Raw genomic sequence first — 20,794 nt, 5'->3', positions numbered from 1 at the left:
TGTGTTTCTGTGTCTCTCTGGACAGACCCTGGTCTGCAGTGTGTCTCTCTGGACAGACCCTGGTCTGCAGTGTGTCTCTGTGTCTCTCTGGACAGACCCTGGTCTGCAGTGTGTTTCTGTGTCTCTCTGGACAGACCCTGGTCTGCAGTGTGTCTCTGTGTCTCTCTGGACAGACCCTGGTCTGCAGTGTGTCTCTGTGTCTCTCTGGACAGACCCTGGTCTGCAGTGTGTCTCTGTGTCTCTCTGGACAGACCCTGGTCTGCAGTGTGTTTCTGTGTCTCTCTGGACAGACCCTGGTCTGCAGTGTGTCTCTCTGGACAGACCCTGGTCTGCAGTGTGTTTCTGTCTCTCTGGACAGACCCTGGTCTGCAGTGTGTCTCTGTGTCTCTCTGGACAGACCCTGGTCTGCAGTGTGTCTCTCTGGACAGACCCTGGTCTGCAGTGTGTCTCTGTCTCTCTCTGGACAGACCCTGGTCTGCAGTGTGTCTCTGTGTCTCTCTGGACAGACCCTGGTCTGCAGTGTGTCTCTCTCTGGACAGACCCTGGTCTGCAGTGTGTCTCTCTCTGGACAGACCCTGGTCTGCAGTGTGTCTCTCTGGACAGACCCTGGTCTGCAGTGTGTCTCTGTGTCTCTCTGGACAGACCCTGGTCTGCAGTGTGTCTCTCTGGACAGACCCTGGTCTGCAGTGTGTTTCTGTCTCTCTGGACAGACCCTGGTCTGCAGTGTGTCTCTGTGTCTCTGGACAGACCCTGGTCTGCAGTGTGTTTCTGTCTCTCTGGACAGACCCTGGTCTGCAGTGTGTCTCTCTGGACAGACCCTGGTCTGCAGTGTGTCTCTCTGGACAGACCCTGGTCTGCAGTGTGTCTCTGTGTCTCTCTGGACAGACCCTGGTCTGCAGTGTGTTTCTGTGTCTCTCTGGACAGACCCTGGTCTGCAGTGTGTGTGTGTGTTTGTGTCTCTCTGGACAGACCCTGGTCTGCAGTGTGTCTCTCTGGACAGACCCTGGTCTGCAGTGTGTTTCTGTCTCTCTGGACAGACCCTGGTCTGCAGTGTGTCTCTGTGTCTCTCTGGACAGACCCTGGTCTGCAGTGTGTCTCTCTGGACAGACCCTGGTCTGCAGTGTGTTTCTGTCTCTCTGGACAGACCCTGGTCTGCAGTGTGTCTCTGTGTCTCTCTGGACAGACCCTGGTCTGCAGTGTGTCTCTCTGGACAGACCCTGGTCTGCAGTGTGTCTCTGTCTCTCTCTGGACAGACCCTGGTCTGCAGTGTGTCTCTGTGTCTCTCTGGACAGACCCTGGTCTGCAGTGTGTCTCTCTCTGGACAGACCCTGGTCTGCAGTGTGTCTCTCTCTGGACAGACCCTGGTCTGCAGTGTGTCTCTCTGGACAGACCCTGGTCTGCAGTGTGTCTCTGTGTCTCTCTGGACAGACCCTGGTCTGCAGTGTGTCTCTCTGGACAGACCCTGGTCTGCAGTGTGTTTCTGTGTCTCTCTGGACAGACCCTGGTCTGCAGTGTGTCTCTCTGGACAGACCCTGGTCTGCAGTGTGTTTCTGTCTCTCTGGACAGACCCTGGTCTGCAGTGTGTCTCTGTGTCTCTGGACAGACCCTGGTCTGCAGTGTGTCTCTCTGGACAGACCCTGGTCTGCAGTGTGTCTCTGTGTCTCTCTGGACAGACCCTGGTCTGCAGTGTGTCTCTCTGGACAGACCCTGGTCTGCAGTGTGTCTCTGTGTCTCTCTGGACAGACCCTGGTCTGCAGTGTGTCTCTCTGGACAGACCCTGGTCTGCAGTGTGTCTCTCTGGACAGACCCTGGTCTGCAGTGTGTCTCTCTGGACAGACCCTGGTCTGCAGTGTGTCTCTGTGTCTCTCTGGACAGACCCTGGTCTGCAGTGTGTCTCTGTGTCTCTCTGGACAGATCCTGGTCTGCAGTGTGTCTCTGTGTCTCTCTGGACAGACCCTGGTCTGCAGTGTGTCTCTGTGTCTCTCTGGACAGACCCTGGTCTGCAGTGTGTCTCTGTGTCTCTCTGGACAGACCCTGGTCTGCAGTGTGTCTCTGTGTCTCTCTGGACAGACCCTGGTCTGCAGTGTGTGTGTGTGTTTGTGTCTCTCTGGACAGACCCTGGTCTGCAGTGTGTCTCTGTGTCTCTCTGGACAGACCCTGGTCTGCAGTGTGTCTCTCTCTGGACAGACCCTGGTCTGCAGTGTGTTTCTGTGTCTCTCTGGACAGACCCTGGTCTGCAGTGTGTGTGTGTGTTTGTGTCTCTCTGGACAGACCCTGGTCTGCAGTGTGTCTCTCTGGACAGACCCTGGTCTGCAGTGTGTTTCTGTCTCTCTGGACAGACCCTGGTCTGCAGTGTGTCTCTGTGTCTCTCTGGACAGACCCTGGTCTGCAGTGTGTCTCTCTGGACAGACCCTGGTCTGCAGTGTGTTTCTGTCTCTCTGGACAGACCCTGGTCTGCAGTGTGTCTCTGTGTCTCTCTGGACAGACCCTGGTCTGCAGTGTGTCTCTCTGGACAGACCCTGGTCTGCAGTGTGTCTCTGTCTCTCTCTGGACAGACCCTGGTCTGCAGTGTGTCTCTGTGTCTCTCTGGACAGACCCTGGTCTGCAGTGTGTCTCTCTCTGGACAGATCCTGGTCTGCAGTGTGTCTCTCTCTGAACAGACCCTGGTCTGCAGTGTGTCTCTCTCTGGACAGACCCTGGTCTGCAGTGTGTCTCTGTGTCTCTCTGGACAGACCCTGGTCTGCTGTGTCTCTCTGGACAGACCCTGGTCTGCAGTGTGTTTCTGTGTCTCTCTGGACAGACCCTGGTCTGCAGTGTGTCTCTCTGGACAGACCCTGGTCTGCAGTGTGTTTCTGTCTCTCTGGACAGACCCTGGTCTGCAGTGTGTCTCTGTGTCTCTGGACAGACCCTGGTCTGCAGTGTGTCTCTCTGGACAGACCCTGGTCTGCAGTGTGTCTCTGTGTCTCTCTGGACAGACCCTGGTCTGCAGTGTGTCTCTCTGGACAGACCCTGGTCTGCAGTGTGTCTCTGTGTCTCTCTGGACAGACCCTGGTCTGCAGTGTGTCTCTCTGGACAGACCCTGGTCTGCAGTGTGTCTCTCTGGACAGACCCTGGTCTGCAGTGTGTCTCTCTGGACAGACCCTGGTCTGCAGTGTGTCTCTGTGTCTCTCTGGACAGACCCTGGTCTGCAGTGTGTCTCTGTGTCTCTCTGGACAGATCCTGGTCTGCAGTGTGTCTCTGTGTCTCTCTGGACAGACCCTGGTCTGCAGTGTGTCTCTGTGTCTCTCTGGACAGACCCTGGTCTGCAGTGTGTCTCTGTGTCTCTCTGGACAGACCCTGGTCTGCAGTGTGTCTCTGTGTCTCTCTGGACAGACCCTGGTCTGCAGTGTGTGTGTGTGTTTGTGTCTCTCTGGACAGACCCTGGTCTGCAGTGTGTCTCTGTGTCTCTCTGGACAGACCCTGGTCTGCAGTGTGTTTGTGTGTTTGTGTCTCTCTCTCTGGCTAGACCCTGGTCTGCAGTGTGTGTGTGTGTTTGTGTCTCTCTCTCTGGCCAGACCCTGGTCTGCAGTGTGTTTGTGTGTTTGTGTCTCTCTCTCTGGCCAGACCCTGGTCTGCAGTGTGTTTGTGTCTAGGGGACATGATGTCATTGCTAATAGCAGTTGGTTGTTAAGTTATGTTATATTCCAACCCTTCCCTTCTCTCTCTCTCTTTCTCTCTCTCTCTCTCTCTCTCTCTCCCTCTCTCTCTCTCTCTCTCTCTCTCTCTCTCTCTCTCTCACTCTCTCTCTTCCCCCCCCCCCCTCTCTCTCTCTCTCAATTCAATTCAATCCCGTTTCAATTTAACTTCAGTTTCATTTCAATGTAATTTCAATTCAAGGGTTTTATTGTCACGGGAAACACATGTCGCCAAAGCAAGTGAAATAGATAATAAACAATGAAATGAACAGTAAACATTACACTCACAGAAGTTCCAAAAGAATAAAGACATTTTAAATGTCATATAATGTCTATATACAGTGTTGTAATGATGTGCAAATAGTTGAAGTACACAAGGGAAAATAAAGAAGCATAATAGAGACTCTGGGTGGGTTGAGGTCAGTGAACTGACTGTGAAAGCTCTGAGAGACGCTGGGTTGAGGTCAGTGGGCTGACAGTGAACGCTCTGAGAGACTCTGGGTTGAGGTCAGTGGACTGACTGTGAACGCTCTGAGAGACGCTGGGTTGAGGTCAGTGGGCTGACTGTGAACGCTCTGAGAGACTCTGGATTGAGGTCAGTGGGCTGACAGTGAACGCTCTGAGAGACTCTGGGTTGAGGTCAGTGGGCTGACTGTGAACGCTCTGAGAGAATCTGGGTTGAGGTCAGTGGGCTGACTGTGAACGCTCTGAGAGACTCTGGGTTGAGGTCAGTGGGCTGACTGTGAACGCTCTGATAGACTCTGGGTGGAGGTCAGTGGGCTGACTGTGAACGCTCTGAGAGACTCTGGGTTGAGGTCAGTGGGCTGACTGTGAACGCTCTGAGAGACTCTGGGTTGAGGTCAGTGGGCTGACTGTGAACGCTCTGAGAGACTCGGGGTTGAGGTCAGTGGACTGACTGTGAACGCTCTGAGAGACTCTGGGTTGAGGTCAGTGGGCTGACTGTGAACGCTCTGAGAGACTCTGGGTTGAGGTCAGTGGGCTGATTGTGAACGCTCTGAGAGACTCTGGGTTGAGGTCAGTGGGCTGATTGTGAACGCTCTGAGAGACTCTGGGTTGAGGTCAGTGATAAAGTAGTCTACAGTACTACTGCCTAGAGATGAGCTATATATTCCCTATATAGGGCACTACTTTATAGCACCCTATTCCCTATATAGTGCACTACTTTAGACCAGAGCCCTATTCCCTATATAGTGCACTAGTTTAGACCAGAGCCCTATTCCCTATATAGTACACTACTTTAGACCAGAGTACTTTTGGGATACACATTCTGTTGTTTTCTCTGCCTGGTGGAAGATGAGGGAAGAGGAGGGGAGGAGGGAGGAGGATTGGAACGTCTGACGTTCTCACTTGGAGAGAGAAAACACATTTTCTGGGGTTAGTTTCTCTCTTTTAACATTCCATTCAATTCAAGGGCCTTTATTGTCATGGGAAACATGTGTTTACATCGCCAAAGCAATGAAGTAGATCATAAACAAAAGTATTATATATATACAGTGTTGTAACGATGTACAAATGGTTAACATCTCTACGTCTTTGGTGTTAGCAGCTGTTATTTTTACTCTAGACAGATCACACACACACACACACACACACACACACACACACACACACACACACACACACACACACACACACACACACACACACACACACACACACACTCTCTCAGTCCCCCACCTACAGTGAGCTGTTAGACACACAGAACTGAAATAGGCCAACAGGTCAGAGGTGTGAGGTTACTGTCACATCCAGGCTCTTGTTACCTTCCCACTTTCCTCTGGGTGTGTGTGTGTGTGTGTGTTTGTCCTGGTATGTGGGCTTGTTGCAGCAGTAGTGGAGCTTGACTTGTAATTTAGTCCCAGAATGCAACATGTTTTTATGCATTGTTTGTCCTCACTTGGCCCACTGTGTGTGTGTGTGTGTATGTGTGTGTGTGTGTGTGTGTGTGTGTGTGTGTGTGTGTGTGTGTGTGTGTGTGTGTGTGTGTGTGTGTGTGTGTGTGTGCGCGTTCTTCATTCATTAAAGGATTGTGTTTGTTTCTTGCAGTCAGAAGCTGTCTTCCTGGTGAAGCCATATGATTGGCTGAAGCAGAACTCCTCTGTCTGTGATTGGTCATCGAGGGTAGACGCTGTGATTGGCTGAGAAGTCCAAAACATGGACCCACACCATCCTGGGGTTACCAACAGTCCTTAGCTCTACGGTAGGACCCTCAGTGTTCGGTACGGTGTTGTCTAGCTACTGTCTCCGGGGTCAACCCTGACAGTTACAATCCTCAACATACTTTTCTCTTTACTGACCTGTGACCTCTGACCTCTAACCCCTGGTCCAGGACTGACCTCCTATCAGGTAACACATGCTCCCTCACTGTTCTCTCTCTCTCTCCAGGAGGCCCTGCCTCTTCGGTGATGATGTCAATAGACGTGGCCAATAGGAACGGCCCTGCCGTGACTCCTCCCGCCTCACTCAGCCTTCGCTCCTCCCACAATCGTGATGTCAGTGGCGGTGATGTCACCAGGCTGGGTTGGGCCACGTTTCCTAAGTGTCGTAAGAAGTATTGTCTGACCAGCATCCAGAGTGCAATGGGGCTGAGTGATGTAACTCTTCCTCCGTCGTCGTCGACTCCCAACAAACTGGCCAAGAACGGGCTGAACGCCCTGCGCAAAGCAGCCGAACGACATGGACAACATGACCACAACAAGAACACAACCCCTGACCCCGACTCAACCACAGCTGAACGACATGGACAACATGACCACAGCAAGAACACAACCCCTGACCCCGACTCAACCACAGCTGAACGACATGGACAACATGACCACAACAAGAACACAACCCCTGACCCCGACTCAACCACAGAGGACTGCAATACAAACAATGAAACCGTCAATGAGGACATCCTCACCAAGATGAACCTCGACCCCGACACCAAGATACATCTGGATCTGAAAACTAACGTGAACTCAGACCTGGATCTGAAAACTAACGTGAACTCAGATCTGGAAAGCATCACGAACGTGACAGACGACGGGGATGACATCAGCATCCTGTCTGAGAAGGAAGTGGAGATGAAAATAGAGGAGGAGGAGAGGAGTAGTATAGATGAGGAAGAGGAGGAGAGGATAGAGGAGGAAGAGGAGGAGAGGATAGAGGAGGACGAGGAGGAGAGGAGTAGTATAGATGAGGAAGAGGAGGAGAGGATAGAGGAGGAGAGGATAGAGGAGGAGAGGATAGAGGAGGACGAGGAGGAGAGGATAGAGGAGGACGAGGAGGAGAGGATAGAGGAGGAAGAGGAGGACGAGGAGGAGAGGATAGAGGAGGCAGAGGAGGACGAGGAGGAGAGGATAGAGGGGGAAGAGGCGGAGGAGAGGATAGAGGAGGACGAGGAGGAGAGGATAGAGGAGGACGAGGAGAGGATAGAGGAGGAAGAGGAGGACGAGGAGGAGAGGATAGAGGAGGCAGAGGAGGACGAGGAGGAGAGGATAGAGGGGGAAGAGGCGGAGAGGAGGATAGAGGAGGAGAGGATAGAGGAGGACGAGGAGGAGAGGATAGAGGAGGAAGAGGAGGACGAGGAGGAGAGGATAGAGGAGGCAGAGGAGGACGAGGAAGATAGGATAAAGGAGGAGAGGGGGAAAGAGGAGGAGAGGATAGAGGAAGAAGAGGAGGAGAGCATAGAGGAGGAGAGGATAGAGGAGGAGAGGATAGAGGAGGAGAGGATAGAGGAGAGGATAGAGGAGGAGAGGATAGAGGAGGAGAGGATAGAGGAGGAAGAGGAGGAGAGCATAGATGAGGAGAGGATAGAGGAGGAAGAGGAGGAGAGGATTGGGGAGGAGAGGATAGAGGAGGAGAGGATAGAGGATGAAGAGGAGGAGAGGGAAGAGGAGGAGAAGATGGAGGAGGAGAGGAGGCCTCTGTTGAAGAGTGAGAACCAGGTCAAAGCTCCAGACCAGGGGAGCCATCCAGACCTCCACCCCAGCTTTAGGCTCCTCAAATCTGTTAAAGACTCTCCGTATCCCCCTCCTCCATCCATACCCAGACACAGCAGTCCTGAAGAAACCCCTCCCCTCCCCTCCTCCTCCTCCTCTCCTCTGAGGCAGAAGGATAGTGTTGAAGAGGTGACGACAGACTGTGTTGTAATCAGGATCCAGGACATGAACTCTCCTGGCTGGTCCTCTCTGTCTCAGGAGAACACCTCACCTCCCCTCCCAGGTAGGCCTGGAACACACACACAGACGCACGAACACACACACTATATTGTTTATGAGGAAGGAGTGCAGTGTGGGAGAATTTGGTCAGTTGCTCAGTGTGTGTGTGTGTGTGTGTATGTGTGTGTGTGTGTGTGTGTGTGTGTGTGTGTGTGTTAGGCTCTCTCTCTCCTGCAGGATGTGCTGTGTGTTGTCTAGTGTCTAGCTGTATTAGATTTGTTGAGTAGGGTATTGGAGGCTATTTTGTAAATGACATCGCCAAAGTCGAGGATTGGTAGGATGGTCAGTTTTACAAGGGTATGTTTGGCAGCATGAGTGAAGGATGCTTTGTTGCGAAATAGGAAGCCAATTCTAGATTTAACTTTGGATTGGAGATGTTTGATATGGGACTGGAAGGAGAGTTTACAGTCTAACCAGACACCTAAGTATTTGTAGTTGTCCACGTATTCTAAGTCAGAGCCGTCCAGATTAGTGATGTTGGACAGGCGGGTAGGTGCAGGTAGCGATCGGTTGAAGAGCATGCATTTAGTTTTACTTGTATTTAAGAGCAATTGGAGGCCACGGAAGGAGAGTTGTATGGCATTGAAGCTTGCCTGGAGGGTTGTTAACACAGTGTCCAAAGAAGGGCCAGAAGTATACAGAATGGTGTCGTCTGCGTAGAGGTGGATCAGAGACTCACCAGCAGCAAGAGCGACCTCATTGATGTATACAGAGAAGAGAGTCGGTCCAAGAATTGAACCCTGTGGCACCCCCATAGAGACTGCCAGAGGTCCGGACAGCAGACCCTCCGATTTGACACACTGAACTCTATCAGAGAAGTAGTTGGTGAACCAGGCGAGGCAATCATTTGAGAAACCAAGGCTGTCGAGTCTGCCGATGAGGATGTGGTGATTGACAGAGTCGAAAGCCTTGGCCAGATCAATGAATACGGCTGCACAGTAATGTTTCTTATCGATGGCGGTTAAGATATCATTTAGGACCTTGAGCGTGGCTGAGGTGCACCCATGACCAGCTCTGAAACCAGATTGCATAGCAGAGAAGGTATGGTGAGATTCGAAATGGTCGGTAATCTGTTTGTTGACTTGGCTTTCGAAGACCTTAGAAAGGCATGGTAGGATAGATATAGGTCTGTAGCAGTTTGGGTCAAGAGTGTCACCCCCTTTGAAGAGGGGGATGACCGCAGCTGCTTTCCAATCTTTGGGAATCTCAGACGACACGAAAGAGAGGTTGAACAGGCTAGTAATAGGGGTGGCAACAATTTTGGCAGATAATTTTAGAAAGAAAGGGTCCAGATTGTCTCGCCCGGCTGATTTGTAGGGGTCCAGATTTTGCAGCTCATTCAGAACATCAGCTGAGCAGATTTGGGAGAAGGAGAAATGGGGAAGGCTTGGGCGAGTTGTTGTGGGGGGTGCAGTGCTGTTGACCGGGGTAGGAGTAGCCAGGTGGAAAGCATGGCCAGCCGTAGAAAAATGCTTATTGAAATTCTCAATTATGGTGGATTTATCAGTGGTGACAGTGTTTCCTATCTTCAGTGCAGTGGGCAGCTGGGAGGAGGTGTTCTTATTCTCCATGGACTTTACAGTGTCCCAGAACTTTTTTGAGTTAGTGTTGCAGGAAGCAAATTTCTGCTTGAAAAAGCTAGCCTTGGCTTTTCTAACTGCCTGTGTATAATGGTTTCTAGCTTCCCTGAACAGCTGCATATCACGGGGGCTGTTCGATGCTAATGCAGAACGCCATAGGATGTTTTTGTGTTGGTTAAGGGCAGTCAGGTCTGGGGAGAACCAAGGGCTATATCTGTTCCTGGTTCTAAATTTATTGAATGGGGCATGTTTATTTAAGATGGTTAGGAAGGCATTTTAAAAAAAATATCCAGGCATCCTCTACTGACAGAACAGACAGAACAGAAGGACAGAACTCTGCAGTAGATTGCAACACCGCCCCCTTTGGCAGTTCTATCTTGTCTGAAAATGTTGTAGTTTGGAATTAAAATGTCTGAATTTTTGGTGGTCTTCCTAAGCCAGGATTCAGACACAGCTAGAACATCCGGGTTGGCAGAGTGTGCTAAAGCAGTGAATAGAACAAACTTAGGGAGGAGGCTTCTAATGTTAACATGCATGAAACCAAGGCTATTACGGTTACAGAAGTCGTCAAAAGAGAGCGCCTGGGGAATAGGAGTGGAGCTAGGCACTGCAGGGCCTGGATTCACCTCTACATCGCCAGAGGAACAGAGTAGGAGTAGAATAAGGGTGCGGCTAAAAGCAATAAGAATTGGTCGTCTAGAACGTCTGGAACAGAGAGTAAAAGGAGGTTTCTGGGGGCGATAAAATAGCATCAAGGTATAATGTACAGACAAAGGTATGGTAGGATGTGAATACAGTGGAGGTAAACCTAGGTATTCAGTGATGAAGAGAGAGATATTGTCTCTAGAAACATTGAAACCAGGAGATGTCATTACATGTGTGGGTGGTGGAACTAATAGGTTGGATAAGGTATAGTGAGCAGGACTAGAGGCTCTACAGTGAAATAAGCCAATAAACTAACCAGAACAGCAATGGACAAGGCATATTGACATTAAGGAGAGGCATGCTCAGTCGAGGTATCAAAAGGGTCCAGTGAGTGGAGAGGTTGGTTGGGGGTCACGGCGATTTAGACAGCTAAATTGGTAGCAAGCTAGCATAGGAGCAAGCTAGCATAGGATGGAGTCTGTTGTTAGCCACCTCTTGCGTTCGGTCAGTAGATTAGTGGGTTTCCGTGAGGTAGAGGGGATTAATCCAAATCACACAACAACAACAAAAATAAAAACAATAGATATAGTTATAGAGGCCCAAGAAGAAAAATAAATAAATAAATTAAAATAAAATAAAATAAAAATTGTCCGATTGTCTATTCAGATAGCAGCCGATAAGATAGCCAACGGCTAGCAGGCCGCAGATGGGCGCCCAGGCAACGTTGCGCCGGAGGAGCCAGCCGGACAATTCCCTCGGGTAGACAACGTCGGCAGTCCATACTGTCTAGTCAGTATGATGCTAGCTAGGTATTAGTGTCTAGTGTCTAGTCAGTATGAAGCTAGCTATGCATCACCCTCACAGAGACAAAAGTGTGTGCATGTGTGGGTGGGGGAGAGGGGGCTGCAGGGGTGTGTGAGGGTGTTTGGGGAAGTGAGTGTGTGAGGGTGATGGTGTGATGCTGTGTGTGTGTGTGTGTGTGTGTGTGTGTGTGTGTGTGTGTGTGTGTGTGTGTGTGTGTGTGTGTGTGTGTGTGTGTACCGGTACAGCGTCAATGTGGAGGCTATATACAGGGGGTACCGGTACAGAGTCAATGTGGAGGCTATATACAGGGGGTACCGGTACAGAGTCAATGTGGAGGCTACATACAGGGGGTACCGGTACAGAGTCAATGTGGAGGCTATATACAGGGTGTTACGGTACAGAGTCAATGTGGAGGCTATATACAGGGTGTTACGGTACAGAGTCAATGTGGAGGCTATATACAGGGGGTACCGGTACAGAGTCAATGTGGAGGCTATATACAGGGTGTTACGGTACAGAGTCAATGTGGAGGCTACATACAGGGGGTACCGGTACAGAGTCAATCGAGGTAATATGTCCATGTTTGTCTCAGATATCTGGAGTGGTCATCAGGGCTGTCAGACAGAAGGGGACCTTCCTCCAGGATGGAAGAGGATTACAGACAAGGCTGATATCTACTACTGGCATATCCCTAGTGGAGCCACACAGTGGGAGAGACCAGCGCCCAGAGACCCTCTCACCAGACAGGAGGGCTCTAGCCTGGGGGACACCACCTCAGCCTCCCCACCTCCAGACCACCAGGTAAACACCTAGAATTACATTTTTGGGTATTTTTAGGGGCGAAAGCGATAATATTTGGATCCCTGACGATGACATTTGATTAAATAGAGCCACGTATTTTCTATTTAATTGTAACAGTGAGATCTGAAGACATCAAATCAAATCACATTTTAATGGTCACATGGTTAGCAGATGTTATTGATCACATGGTTAGCAGATGTTAATGGTCACATGGTTAGCAGATGTTATTGGTCACATACACATGGTTAGCAGATGTTATTGGTCACATGGTTAGCAGATGTTAATGGTCACATGGTTAGCAGATGTTAATGGTCACATGTGTTAGCAGATGTTATTGGTCACATGGTTAGCAGATGTTGTTGGTCACATGGTTAGCAGATGTTAATGGTCACATGGTTAGCAGATGTTATTGGTCACATGGTTAGCAGATGTTATTGGTCACATGGTTAGCAGATGTTAATGGTCACATGGTTAGCAGATGTTATTGGTCACATGGTTAGCAGATGTTAATGGTCACATGGTTAGCAGATGTTAATGGTCACATGGTTAGCAGATGTTATTGGTCACATGGTTAGCAGATGTTATTGGTCACATGGTTAGCAGATGTTATTGGTCACATACACATGGTTAGCAGATGTTAATGGTCACATGGTTAGCAGATGTTAGTGGTCACATGGTTAGCAGATGTTATTGGTCACATGGTTAGCAGATGTTATTGATCACATGGTTAGCAGATGTTAATGGTCACATGGTTAGCAGATGTTAATGGTCACATGGTTAGCAGATGTTAATGGTCACATGGTTAGCAGATGTTATTGGTCACATGGTTAGCAGATGTTATTGGTCACATGGTTAGCAGATGTTATTGGTCACATGGTTAGCAGATGTTATTGGTCACATGGTTAGCAGATGTTATTGGTCACATGGTTAGCAGATGTTAATGATCACATGGTTAGCAGATGTTATTGGTCACATGGTTAGCAGATGTTATTGGTCACATGGTTAGCAGATGTTAATGGTCACATGGTTAGCAGATGTTATTGGTCACATGGTTAGCAGATGTTAATGGTCACATGGTTAGCAGATGTTAATGGTCACATGGTTAGCAGATGTTAATGGTCACATGGTTAGCAGATGTTATTGGTCACATGGTTAGCAGATGTTATTGGTCACATGGTTAGCAGATGTTATTGGTCACATGGTTAGCAGATGTTATTGGTCACATGGTTAGCAGATGTTATTGGTCACATGGTTAGCAGATGTTATTGGTCACATGGTTAGCAGATGTTATTGGTCACATGGTTAGCAGATGTTATTGGTCACATACACATGGTTAGCAGATGTTATTGGTCACATGGTTAGCAGATGTTATTGGTCACTTGGTTAGCAGATGTTATTGGTCACATGGTTAGCAGATGTTATTGGTCACATACACATGGTTAGCAGATGTTAATGGTCACATGGTTAGCAGATGTTAATGGTCACATGGTTAGCAGATGTTATTGGTCACATGGTTAGCAGATGTTATTGGTCACATGGTTAGCAGATGTTATTGGTCACATGGTTAGCAGATGTTATTGGTCACATGGTTAGCAGATGTTAATGTGAGTGTAGTGAAATGCTTGTGCTTCTAGTTCCGACCGTGCAGTAATATCTAACAAGTAGTCTAACAATTTCACAACAACTACCTTATACACACAAGTGTAAAGGAGTGAATAAGAATATGTACATATAAATAAATGGATGAGTGATGGCCGAACGGCATAGGCAAGATGCAGTAGATGGTATAGAGTACAGTATATACATATGAGATGAGTAATGTAGGGTATATAAACATGATATTAAGTGGCAACGCTCTAACCGCTAGGCTACCCTGCCGCCCCTATCTCTGAACACCATCCTGTCCCATCCTTCAGCTCCCCTCAACCCCTCCCATCTATCTCTGAACACCATCCAGTCCCATCCTTCAGCTCCCCTCAACCCCTCCCATCTATCTCTGAACACCATCCAGTCCCATCCTTCAGCTCCCCTCAACCCCTCCCATCTATCTCTGAACACCATCCAGTCCTTCAGGTCCCCTCAACCCCTCCCATCTATCTCTGAACACCATCCAGTCCCATCCTTCAGCTCCCCTCAACCCCTCCCATCTATCTCTGAACACCATCCAGTCCCATCCTTCAGCTCCCCTCAACCCCTCCCATCTATCTCTGAACACCATCCAGTCCTTCATTTCCCCTCAACCCCTCCCATCAGACCTGCTCTGTCCACCTGTATCCCAGGTCATCCCAGTGTCTGGCAGACCACCCCTGTATCCCAGGTCATCCCAGTGTCTGGCAGACCACCCCTGTATCCCAGGTCGTCCCAGTGTCTGGCAGACCTCCCCTGTAACCCAGGTCGTCCCAGTGTCTGGCAGACCACCCCTGTATCCCAGGTTTATAAAGAGCGCACAGTGCCACCTACAGGACAGAAGCAGACCACCAGCCAAAAGCCTCTCCATTATACTGGACACAGTTATTCAACAAATATATACAAATAATTTATTTCCACAATTAACTAAGAAGGATTGTTACCGATAACGAGGACTGTGATTCATCCTATACTGTCCCTAATATCATTACCCCTTAGCAACAGATGTGGGATACACACACACACACACACACACACACACACACACACACACACACACACACACACACACCTGATAATTGTTTGTGATTGTTTCATCTACACTGTGTGTCTTGTCTGTCTGTGTCTCTCTCTCCTCCCTCTCTCTCCTCTCTCTCTCTCTGTCTCTCTCTCTCTCTCTCTCTCTCTCTCTCTCTCTCTCTCTCTCTGTCTCTCTCTCCTCTCTCTCTCTCTCTCTCTCTCTCTCTCTCTCTCTCTCTCTCTGTCTCTCTCTCCTCTCTCTCTCTCTCTCTCTCTCTCTCTCTCTCTCTCTGTCTCTCTCTCTCTTTCTCTCTCTCTCTGTCTCTCTCTCTGTCTCTCTCTCTCTCTCCTCCCCTCTCTCTCTCTCTCTCTCTCTCTCTCTGTCTCGCTCTCTGTGTCTCTCTCCCCCTCTCTCTAGCCTCGCTCATCCTCTCTACATGAACCTGATCATTCTGAACCTCACATGGAAGATATCAAGGTATCTACTTTCAATCCATCCCTCCTGACCATGTGATCTCTATCCCTTCCTGACCATGTGACCTAGACTAATGTTGTCATGTTCCCTCTGTCCCTTCCTGACCATGTGATCTCTAGCCCTTCCTGACCATGTGACCTAGACTAATGTTGTCATGTTTGGGTGGGTTATTCTGGGTGGATGTGTGTTTGGGTGGGTTATTCTGGATAGATGTGGGTTATGGGTGGGTTATTCTGGATGGATGTGTGTTTGGGTGGGTTATGGGTGGGTTATTCTGGATGGATGTGTGTTTGGGTGGGTTATTCTGGATGGATGTGTGTTTGGGTGGGTTATTCTGGATGGATGTGTGTTTGGGTGGGTTATTCTGGATGGATGTGTTTTTGGGTGGGTTATTCTGGATGGATGTGTGTTTGGGTGGGTTATTCTGGATGGATGTGTGTTTGGGTGGGTTATTCTGGATGGATGTGTGTTTGGGTGGGTTATTCTAGATGGATGTGTGTATGGGTGGGTTATTCTGGATGGATGTGTGTTTGGGTGGGTTATTCTAGATGGATGTGTGTATGGGTGGGTTATTCTGGATGGATGTGTGTTTGGGTGGGTTATTCTGGATGGATGTGTGTTTGGGTGGGTTATTCTAGATGGATGTGTGTTTGGGTGGGTTATTCTGGATGGATGTGTGTTTGGGTGGGTTATTCTGGATGGATGTGTGTTTGGGTGGGTTATTCTAGATGGATGTGTATTACATAGTTATTACTGTGTATATATCTATACTTTAACCAATAACCCCCCCCCCCCCCCACTACTAAACCCAGAACCAGGAGACCTTGTCTAGGTGTGTAGTGACCAATAACCCCCCCACTACTAAAAACAGAACCAGTAGACCTTGTCTAGGTGTGACCAATAACCCCCCACTACTAAACCCAGAACCAGTAGATCTTGTCTAGGTGTGTAGTGACCAATAACCCCCCACTACTAAACCCAGAACCAGTAGATCTTGTCTAGGTGTGTAGTGACCAATAACCCCCCCCACTACTAAACCAGTAGACCTAAAATTCTTGTCCTGTCTCTCTCTCTCTCTTCTCATCCCTCACCCCCCCACCACTGTGTGTGTGTGTGTGTGTGTGTGTGTGTGTGTGTGTGTGTGTGTGTGTGTGTGTGTGTGTGTGTGTGTGTGTGTGTGTAGAAGCAGCTGTGGGGTGATGTTGGAGCTGTGAGTGGGGGAAAGATTGATAGTGAGGTTTGGAAGGTAACTATCTCTCCTCTAGACTCTGTCTGGGTTCAGGGTTCTATCTGTCTGAGTTCAGGGTTCTATCTGTCTGGGTTCAGGGTTCTATCTGTCTGGGTTCAGGGTTCTATCTGTCTGGATTCAGGGTTCTATCTGTCTGGGTTCAGGGTTCTATCTGTCTGGGTTCAGGGTTCTATCTGTCTGAGTTAAGGGTTCTATCTGTCTGGGTTCAGGGTTCTATCTGTCTGAGTTCAGGGTTCTATCTGTCTGGGTTCAGGGTTCTATCTGTCTGGGTTCAGGGTTCTATCTGTCTGGATTCAGGGTTCTATCTGTCTGAGTTCAGGGTTCTATCTGTCTGGGTTCAGGGTTCTATCTGTCTGGGTTCAGGGTTCTATCTGTCTGGGTTCAGGGTTCTATCTGTCTGAGTTCAGGGTTCTCTCTGTCTGGGTTCAGGGTTCTATCTGTCTGGGTTCAGGGTTTTATCTGTCTGAGTTCAGGGTTCTATCTGTCTGTCTGTCTGTCTGGCTAGTTGGCTGGCTGTCTGTCTCTGTCTGATGATGTAATGAGTGAGCATGATGTCATATCTGTGCACCAGGACCTGCAGGCGGCCACGGTGAACCCTGACCCCAGCTTGAAGGAGTTTGAGGGAGCTACGCTCAGATATGCATCGCTACGGTAACACACACACACACACACACACACAGACAGACAGACAGACAGACAGACAGACAGACAGACAGACAGACAGACACAGACAGACCAACAGACAGACAGACAGACAGACAGACACAGACAGACCAACAGACAGACAGACAGACCAACAGACAGACAGACAGACCAACAGACAGACAGACAGACCAACAGACAGACAGACAGACCAACAGACAGACAGACAGACACAGACAGACCAACAGACAGACAGACAGACCAACAGACAGACAGACCGGGCAGACAGACAGACAGACAGACAGACAGACCTCTATAAAAGGTGATATTGTTGCGTACCCAAAGGCAGGAGGAAACTGCGAGCCACACAGTCACAGGTTCTTATTCTTCTGTCTCTCCCCCCCCCCCCCCATCCCTCCCCCCAGGATCCCTCTCCCACTGGAAGAGGAGGAGTCTAACAGTGACCCTGAGGCCAAGGTGAGAGGCCCACCACGTGTGTCCTCTGTCTGTGTGTGTATCCCTGTTGTTGTGATGCTGTGTGTGGAGAGACAGAGAGAGAGGGTTGTCAGTGTGGGCTGTCTGAGAGCTGTACAACACTGCCCCTCTGTGGACAGACTGAGAACTGCACTGCTGCTATGATAAATAGGTCTCTCTCTCTCTTTTAACAAATTAACAGTAAACATTACACTCACAGAAGTTTCACAAGAATACAGACAGTTGAAATATATTACTGTCTATGTACAGTGTTGTAACAATGTGTGGAAGGTTTGGAAATCGCTTCCTTTTAGGTGGTTGTAGAATTTAGAATTGAACGGCTCTTTTCTGGATTCTCTCTCTCTCTCTCTCTTTCTCTTCTCTCTCTCTCTCTCTCTCTCTCTCTCTCTCTCTCTCTCTCTCTCTCTCTCTATCTCTCTCTTCTCTCTCTCTCTCTCTCCCTGTCTGTCTCTCTCGCTCGCTCTCTCTCTCTCACTCTCTCTCTCTCTCTCTCTCTCTCTCTCTCTCTCTCTCTCTCCCTGTCTGTTTCTCTCTTTCTTGTCAGTCTGTGTTGAGGTCAGATTAATAGTTGATGAATAGACTGCTGAAAATGAGCTTTCCCTCCCTCTCCCCCCTCCTTCTCTCCCTCCCCTCTCCCTCTCCCCCCTCCTTCTCTCCCTCCCTCTCCCTCTCCCCCCTCCTTCTCTCCCTCCCTCTCCCTCTCCCCCCTCCTTCTCTCCCTCCCTCTCCCTCTCCCCCCTCCTCCTCTCCCTCTCCCCCCTCCTTCTCTCCCTCCTCTCTCCCTCTCCCCCCTCCTTCTCTCCCTCCTCTCTCCCTCCTTCTCTCCCTCCTCTCTCGGTGTGTTCAGTCAAAGGTTATGTAGAGTTCAGTCTGTCTACCTCTTCCATTAGAACCATCCCTCCTTCCATTAGAACCATCCCTCCTTCCATTAGAACCATCCATCCTTCCCTCCATTAGAACCATCCCTCCTTCCATTAGAACCATCCATCCTTCCCTCCATTAGAACCACCCCTCCATCCCTCCATCCCTCCCTCCCTCCACCCCTCCATCCCTCCATCCTTCCATCCCTCCATCCTTCCATCCCTCCATCCCTCCATCCCTCCATCCCTCCATCCCTCCCTCCCTCCACCCCTCCATCCCTCCATCCATATGTCGAGTTCAGTCTGTCTACCTCTTCCATTAGAACCATCCATCCTTCCATCCCTCCATCCTTCCATCCCTCCATCCTTCCATCCCTCCATCCTTCCACCCCTCCATACCTCCACCACCCCTCCACCCCTCAATCCCTCCATCCTTCCATACCTCACCCCTCCATCCCTCCATCCTTCCACCCCTCCATACCTCCACCACCCCTCCATCCCTCCATCTTTCCATCCTTCCATACCTCATCCCTCCATCCCTCCATCCCTCCATCCTTCCACCCCTCCATACCTCATCCCTCCATCCTTCCACCCCTCCATACCTCCATCACCCCTCCACCCCTCAATCCCTCCATCCTTCCACCCCTCCATCCCTCCACCACCCCTCCATCCCTCCACCACCCCTCCACCCCTCAATCCCTCCATCCTTCCATACCTCACCCCTCCATCCCTCCATCCTTCCACCCCTCCATACCTCCACCACCCCTCCATCCCTCCATCCTTCCACCCCTCCATCCCTCCACCACCCCTCCATCCCTCCACCACCCCTCCACTCCTCCATCCCTCCATCCTTCCACCCCTCCATCCCTCCACCACCCCTCCATCCCTCCCCCACCCCTCCACTCCTCCACCCCTCCATCCCTCCGTCCTTCCATCCTTCCACCTTACCATACAATATAATAATTGTGTGCGTGTATGTGTAACCTGCGTCTGTCTGTCTGTCTGTGTGTGTGTGTGTGTAGTGTTTTGCGGTGCAGTCTCTGGGTTGGGTAGAGATGGCAGAAGAGGACCTGTCGCCAGGGAAGAGTAGCGTTGCCGTTAACAACTGTATCCGACAGCTATCCTACTGCAAGAGCAACATCAGAGACACGGTCGGCATCTGGGGAGAGGTGAGAGAGAGAGGAGAGAGAGAGGAGAGAGTGAGGATGGATGGAGGGAAGAAAGGAGGAGATAAGGATGGAAGGAAGAAAGGAGGAGATAAGGATGGAAGAGGAGGAGATAAGGATGGAAGGAAGAAAGAGGAGGAGATAAGGAAGAAAGAGGAGGAGATAAGGATGGAGGGAAGAAAGAGGAGGAGATAAGGATGGAGGGAAGAAAGGAGGAGATAAGGATGGAAGGAAGAAAGAGGAGGAGAAAAGGAAGAAAGAGGAGGAGATAAGGAAGAAAGAGGAGGAGATAAGGATGGAAGGAAGAAAGAGGAGGAGATAAGGATGGAAGGAAGAAAGAGGAGGAGATAAGGATGGAAGGAAGAAAGGAGGAGATAAGGATGGAGGGAAGAAAGAGGAGGAGATAAGGATGGCAGGAAGAAAGAGGAGGAGATAAGGATGGCAGGAAGAAAGAGGAGGAGATAAGGATGGAAGGAAGAAAGAGGAGGAGATAAGGATGGAAGGAAGAAAGAGGAGGAGATAAGGATGGAGGGAAGAAAGAGGAGGAGATAAGGATGGAGGGAAGAAAGAGGAGATAAGGATGGAGGGAAGAAAGGAGGAGATAAGGATGGAAGAGGAGGAGATAAGGATGGAAGGAAGTTAGAGGAGGAGATAAGGATGGAAGGAAGAAAGAGGAGGAGATAAGGATGGAGGGAAGAAAGAGGAGGAGATAAGGATGGAGGGAAGAAAGAGGAGATAAGGATGGAGGGAAGAAAGGAGGAGATAAGGATGGAGGGAAGAAAGGAGGAGATAAGGATGGAAGAGGAGGAGATAAGGATGGAAGGAAGTTAGAGGAGGAGATAAGGATGGAAGGAAGAAAGAGGAGGAGATAAGGATGGAGGGAAGAAAGAGGAGGAGATAAGGATGGAGGGAAGAAAGAGGAGATAAGGATGGAGGGAAGAAAGGAGGAGATAAGGATGGAGGGAAGAAAGGAGGAGATAAGGATGGAAGGAAGAAAGAGGAGGAGATAAGGATGGCAGGAAGAAAGAGGAGGAGATAAGGATGGAGGGAAGAAAGGAGGAGATAAGGATGGAAGGAAGAAAGGAGGAGATAAGGATGGAAGAGGAGGAGATAAGGATGGAAGGAAGTTAGAGGAGGAGATAAGGATGGAAGGAAGAAAGAGGAGGAGATAAGGATCGAGGGAAGAAAGAGGAGGAGATAAGGATGGAGGGAAGAAAGAGGAGATAAGGATGGAGGGAAGAAAGGAGGAGATAAGGATGGAGGGAAGAAAGGAGGAGATAAGGATGGAAGGAAGAAAGAGGAGGAGATAAGGATGGCAGGAAGAAAGAGGAGGAGATAAGGATGGAGGGAAGAAAGAGGAGATAAGGATGGAGGGAAGAAAGGAGGAGATAAGGATGGAAGGAAGAAAGAGGAGGAGATAAGGAAGAAAGAGGAGGAGATAAGGATGGAGGGAAGAAAGAGGAGGAGATAAGGATGGAGGGAAGAAAGAGGAGGAGATAAGGAAGAAAGAGGAGGAGATAAGGATGGAGGGAAG

General features: G+C 49.7%; 2 protein-coding genes across 2 annotated transcripts in view; both read left to right on the top strand.

Annotated features, from left to right (window-relative positions):
* Positions 1-5,828: 5,828 nt before the first annotated feature.
* LOC139395741 (probable serine/threonine-protein kinase DDB_G0282963) lies at positions 5,829-6,835 on the top strand (the record flags this gene model as incomplete). Its single annotated transcript, XM_071143086.1, has 2 exons — positions 5,829-5,895; positions 6,081-6,835. A coding segment is annotated over exon 2 (735 nt), but the record flags the coding sequence as incomplete, so codon positions are not given.
* A 993-nt stretch (positions 6,836-7,828) lies between these two features.
* The window catches only part of LOC139395742 (amyloid beta precursor protein binding family B member 2-like), a 47,365-nt gene continuing 34,399 nt past the window's right edge, over positions 7,829-20,794 (top strand). The window contains exons 1-7 of the mRNA XM_071143087.1: positions 7,829-7,901; positions 11,519-11,727; positions 14,792-14,851; positions 16,032-16,094; positions 16,669-16,748; positions 17,165-17,216; positions 19,117-19,263. Of these exons, the coding sequence (XP_070999188.1) occupies positions 7,844-7,901; positions 11,519-11,727; positions 14,792-14,851; positions 16,032-16,094; positions 16,669-16,748; positions 17,165-17,216; positions 19,117-19,263 (669 nt within the window). The 5' untranslated portion in view covers positions 7,829-7,843. The remainder of the gene's footprint in view (positions 7,902-11,518; positions 11,728-14,791; positions 14,852-16,031; positions 16,095-16,668; positions 16,749-17,164; positions 17,217-19,116; positions 19,264-20,794) is intronic.

The sequence above is a fragment of the Oncorhynchus clarkii genome, unplaced genomic scaffold (assembly GCF_045791955.1).
Source record: "Oncorhynchus clarkii lewisi isolate Uvic-CL-2024 unplaced genomic scaffold, UVic_Ocla_1.0 unplaced_contig_12859_pilon_pilon, whole genome shotgun sequence".
Taxonomy (NCBI): Eukaryota; Metazoa; Chordata; class Actinopteri; order Salmoniformes; family Salmonidae; genus Oncorhynchus; species Oncorhynchus clarkii.
Note: the sequence above shows the minus strand (reverse complement) of the source record. Positions and strands in the feature narration are given on the sequence as shown.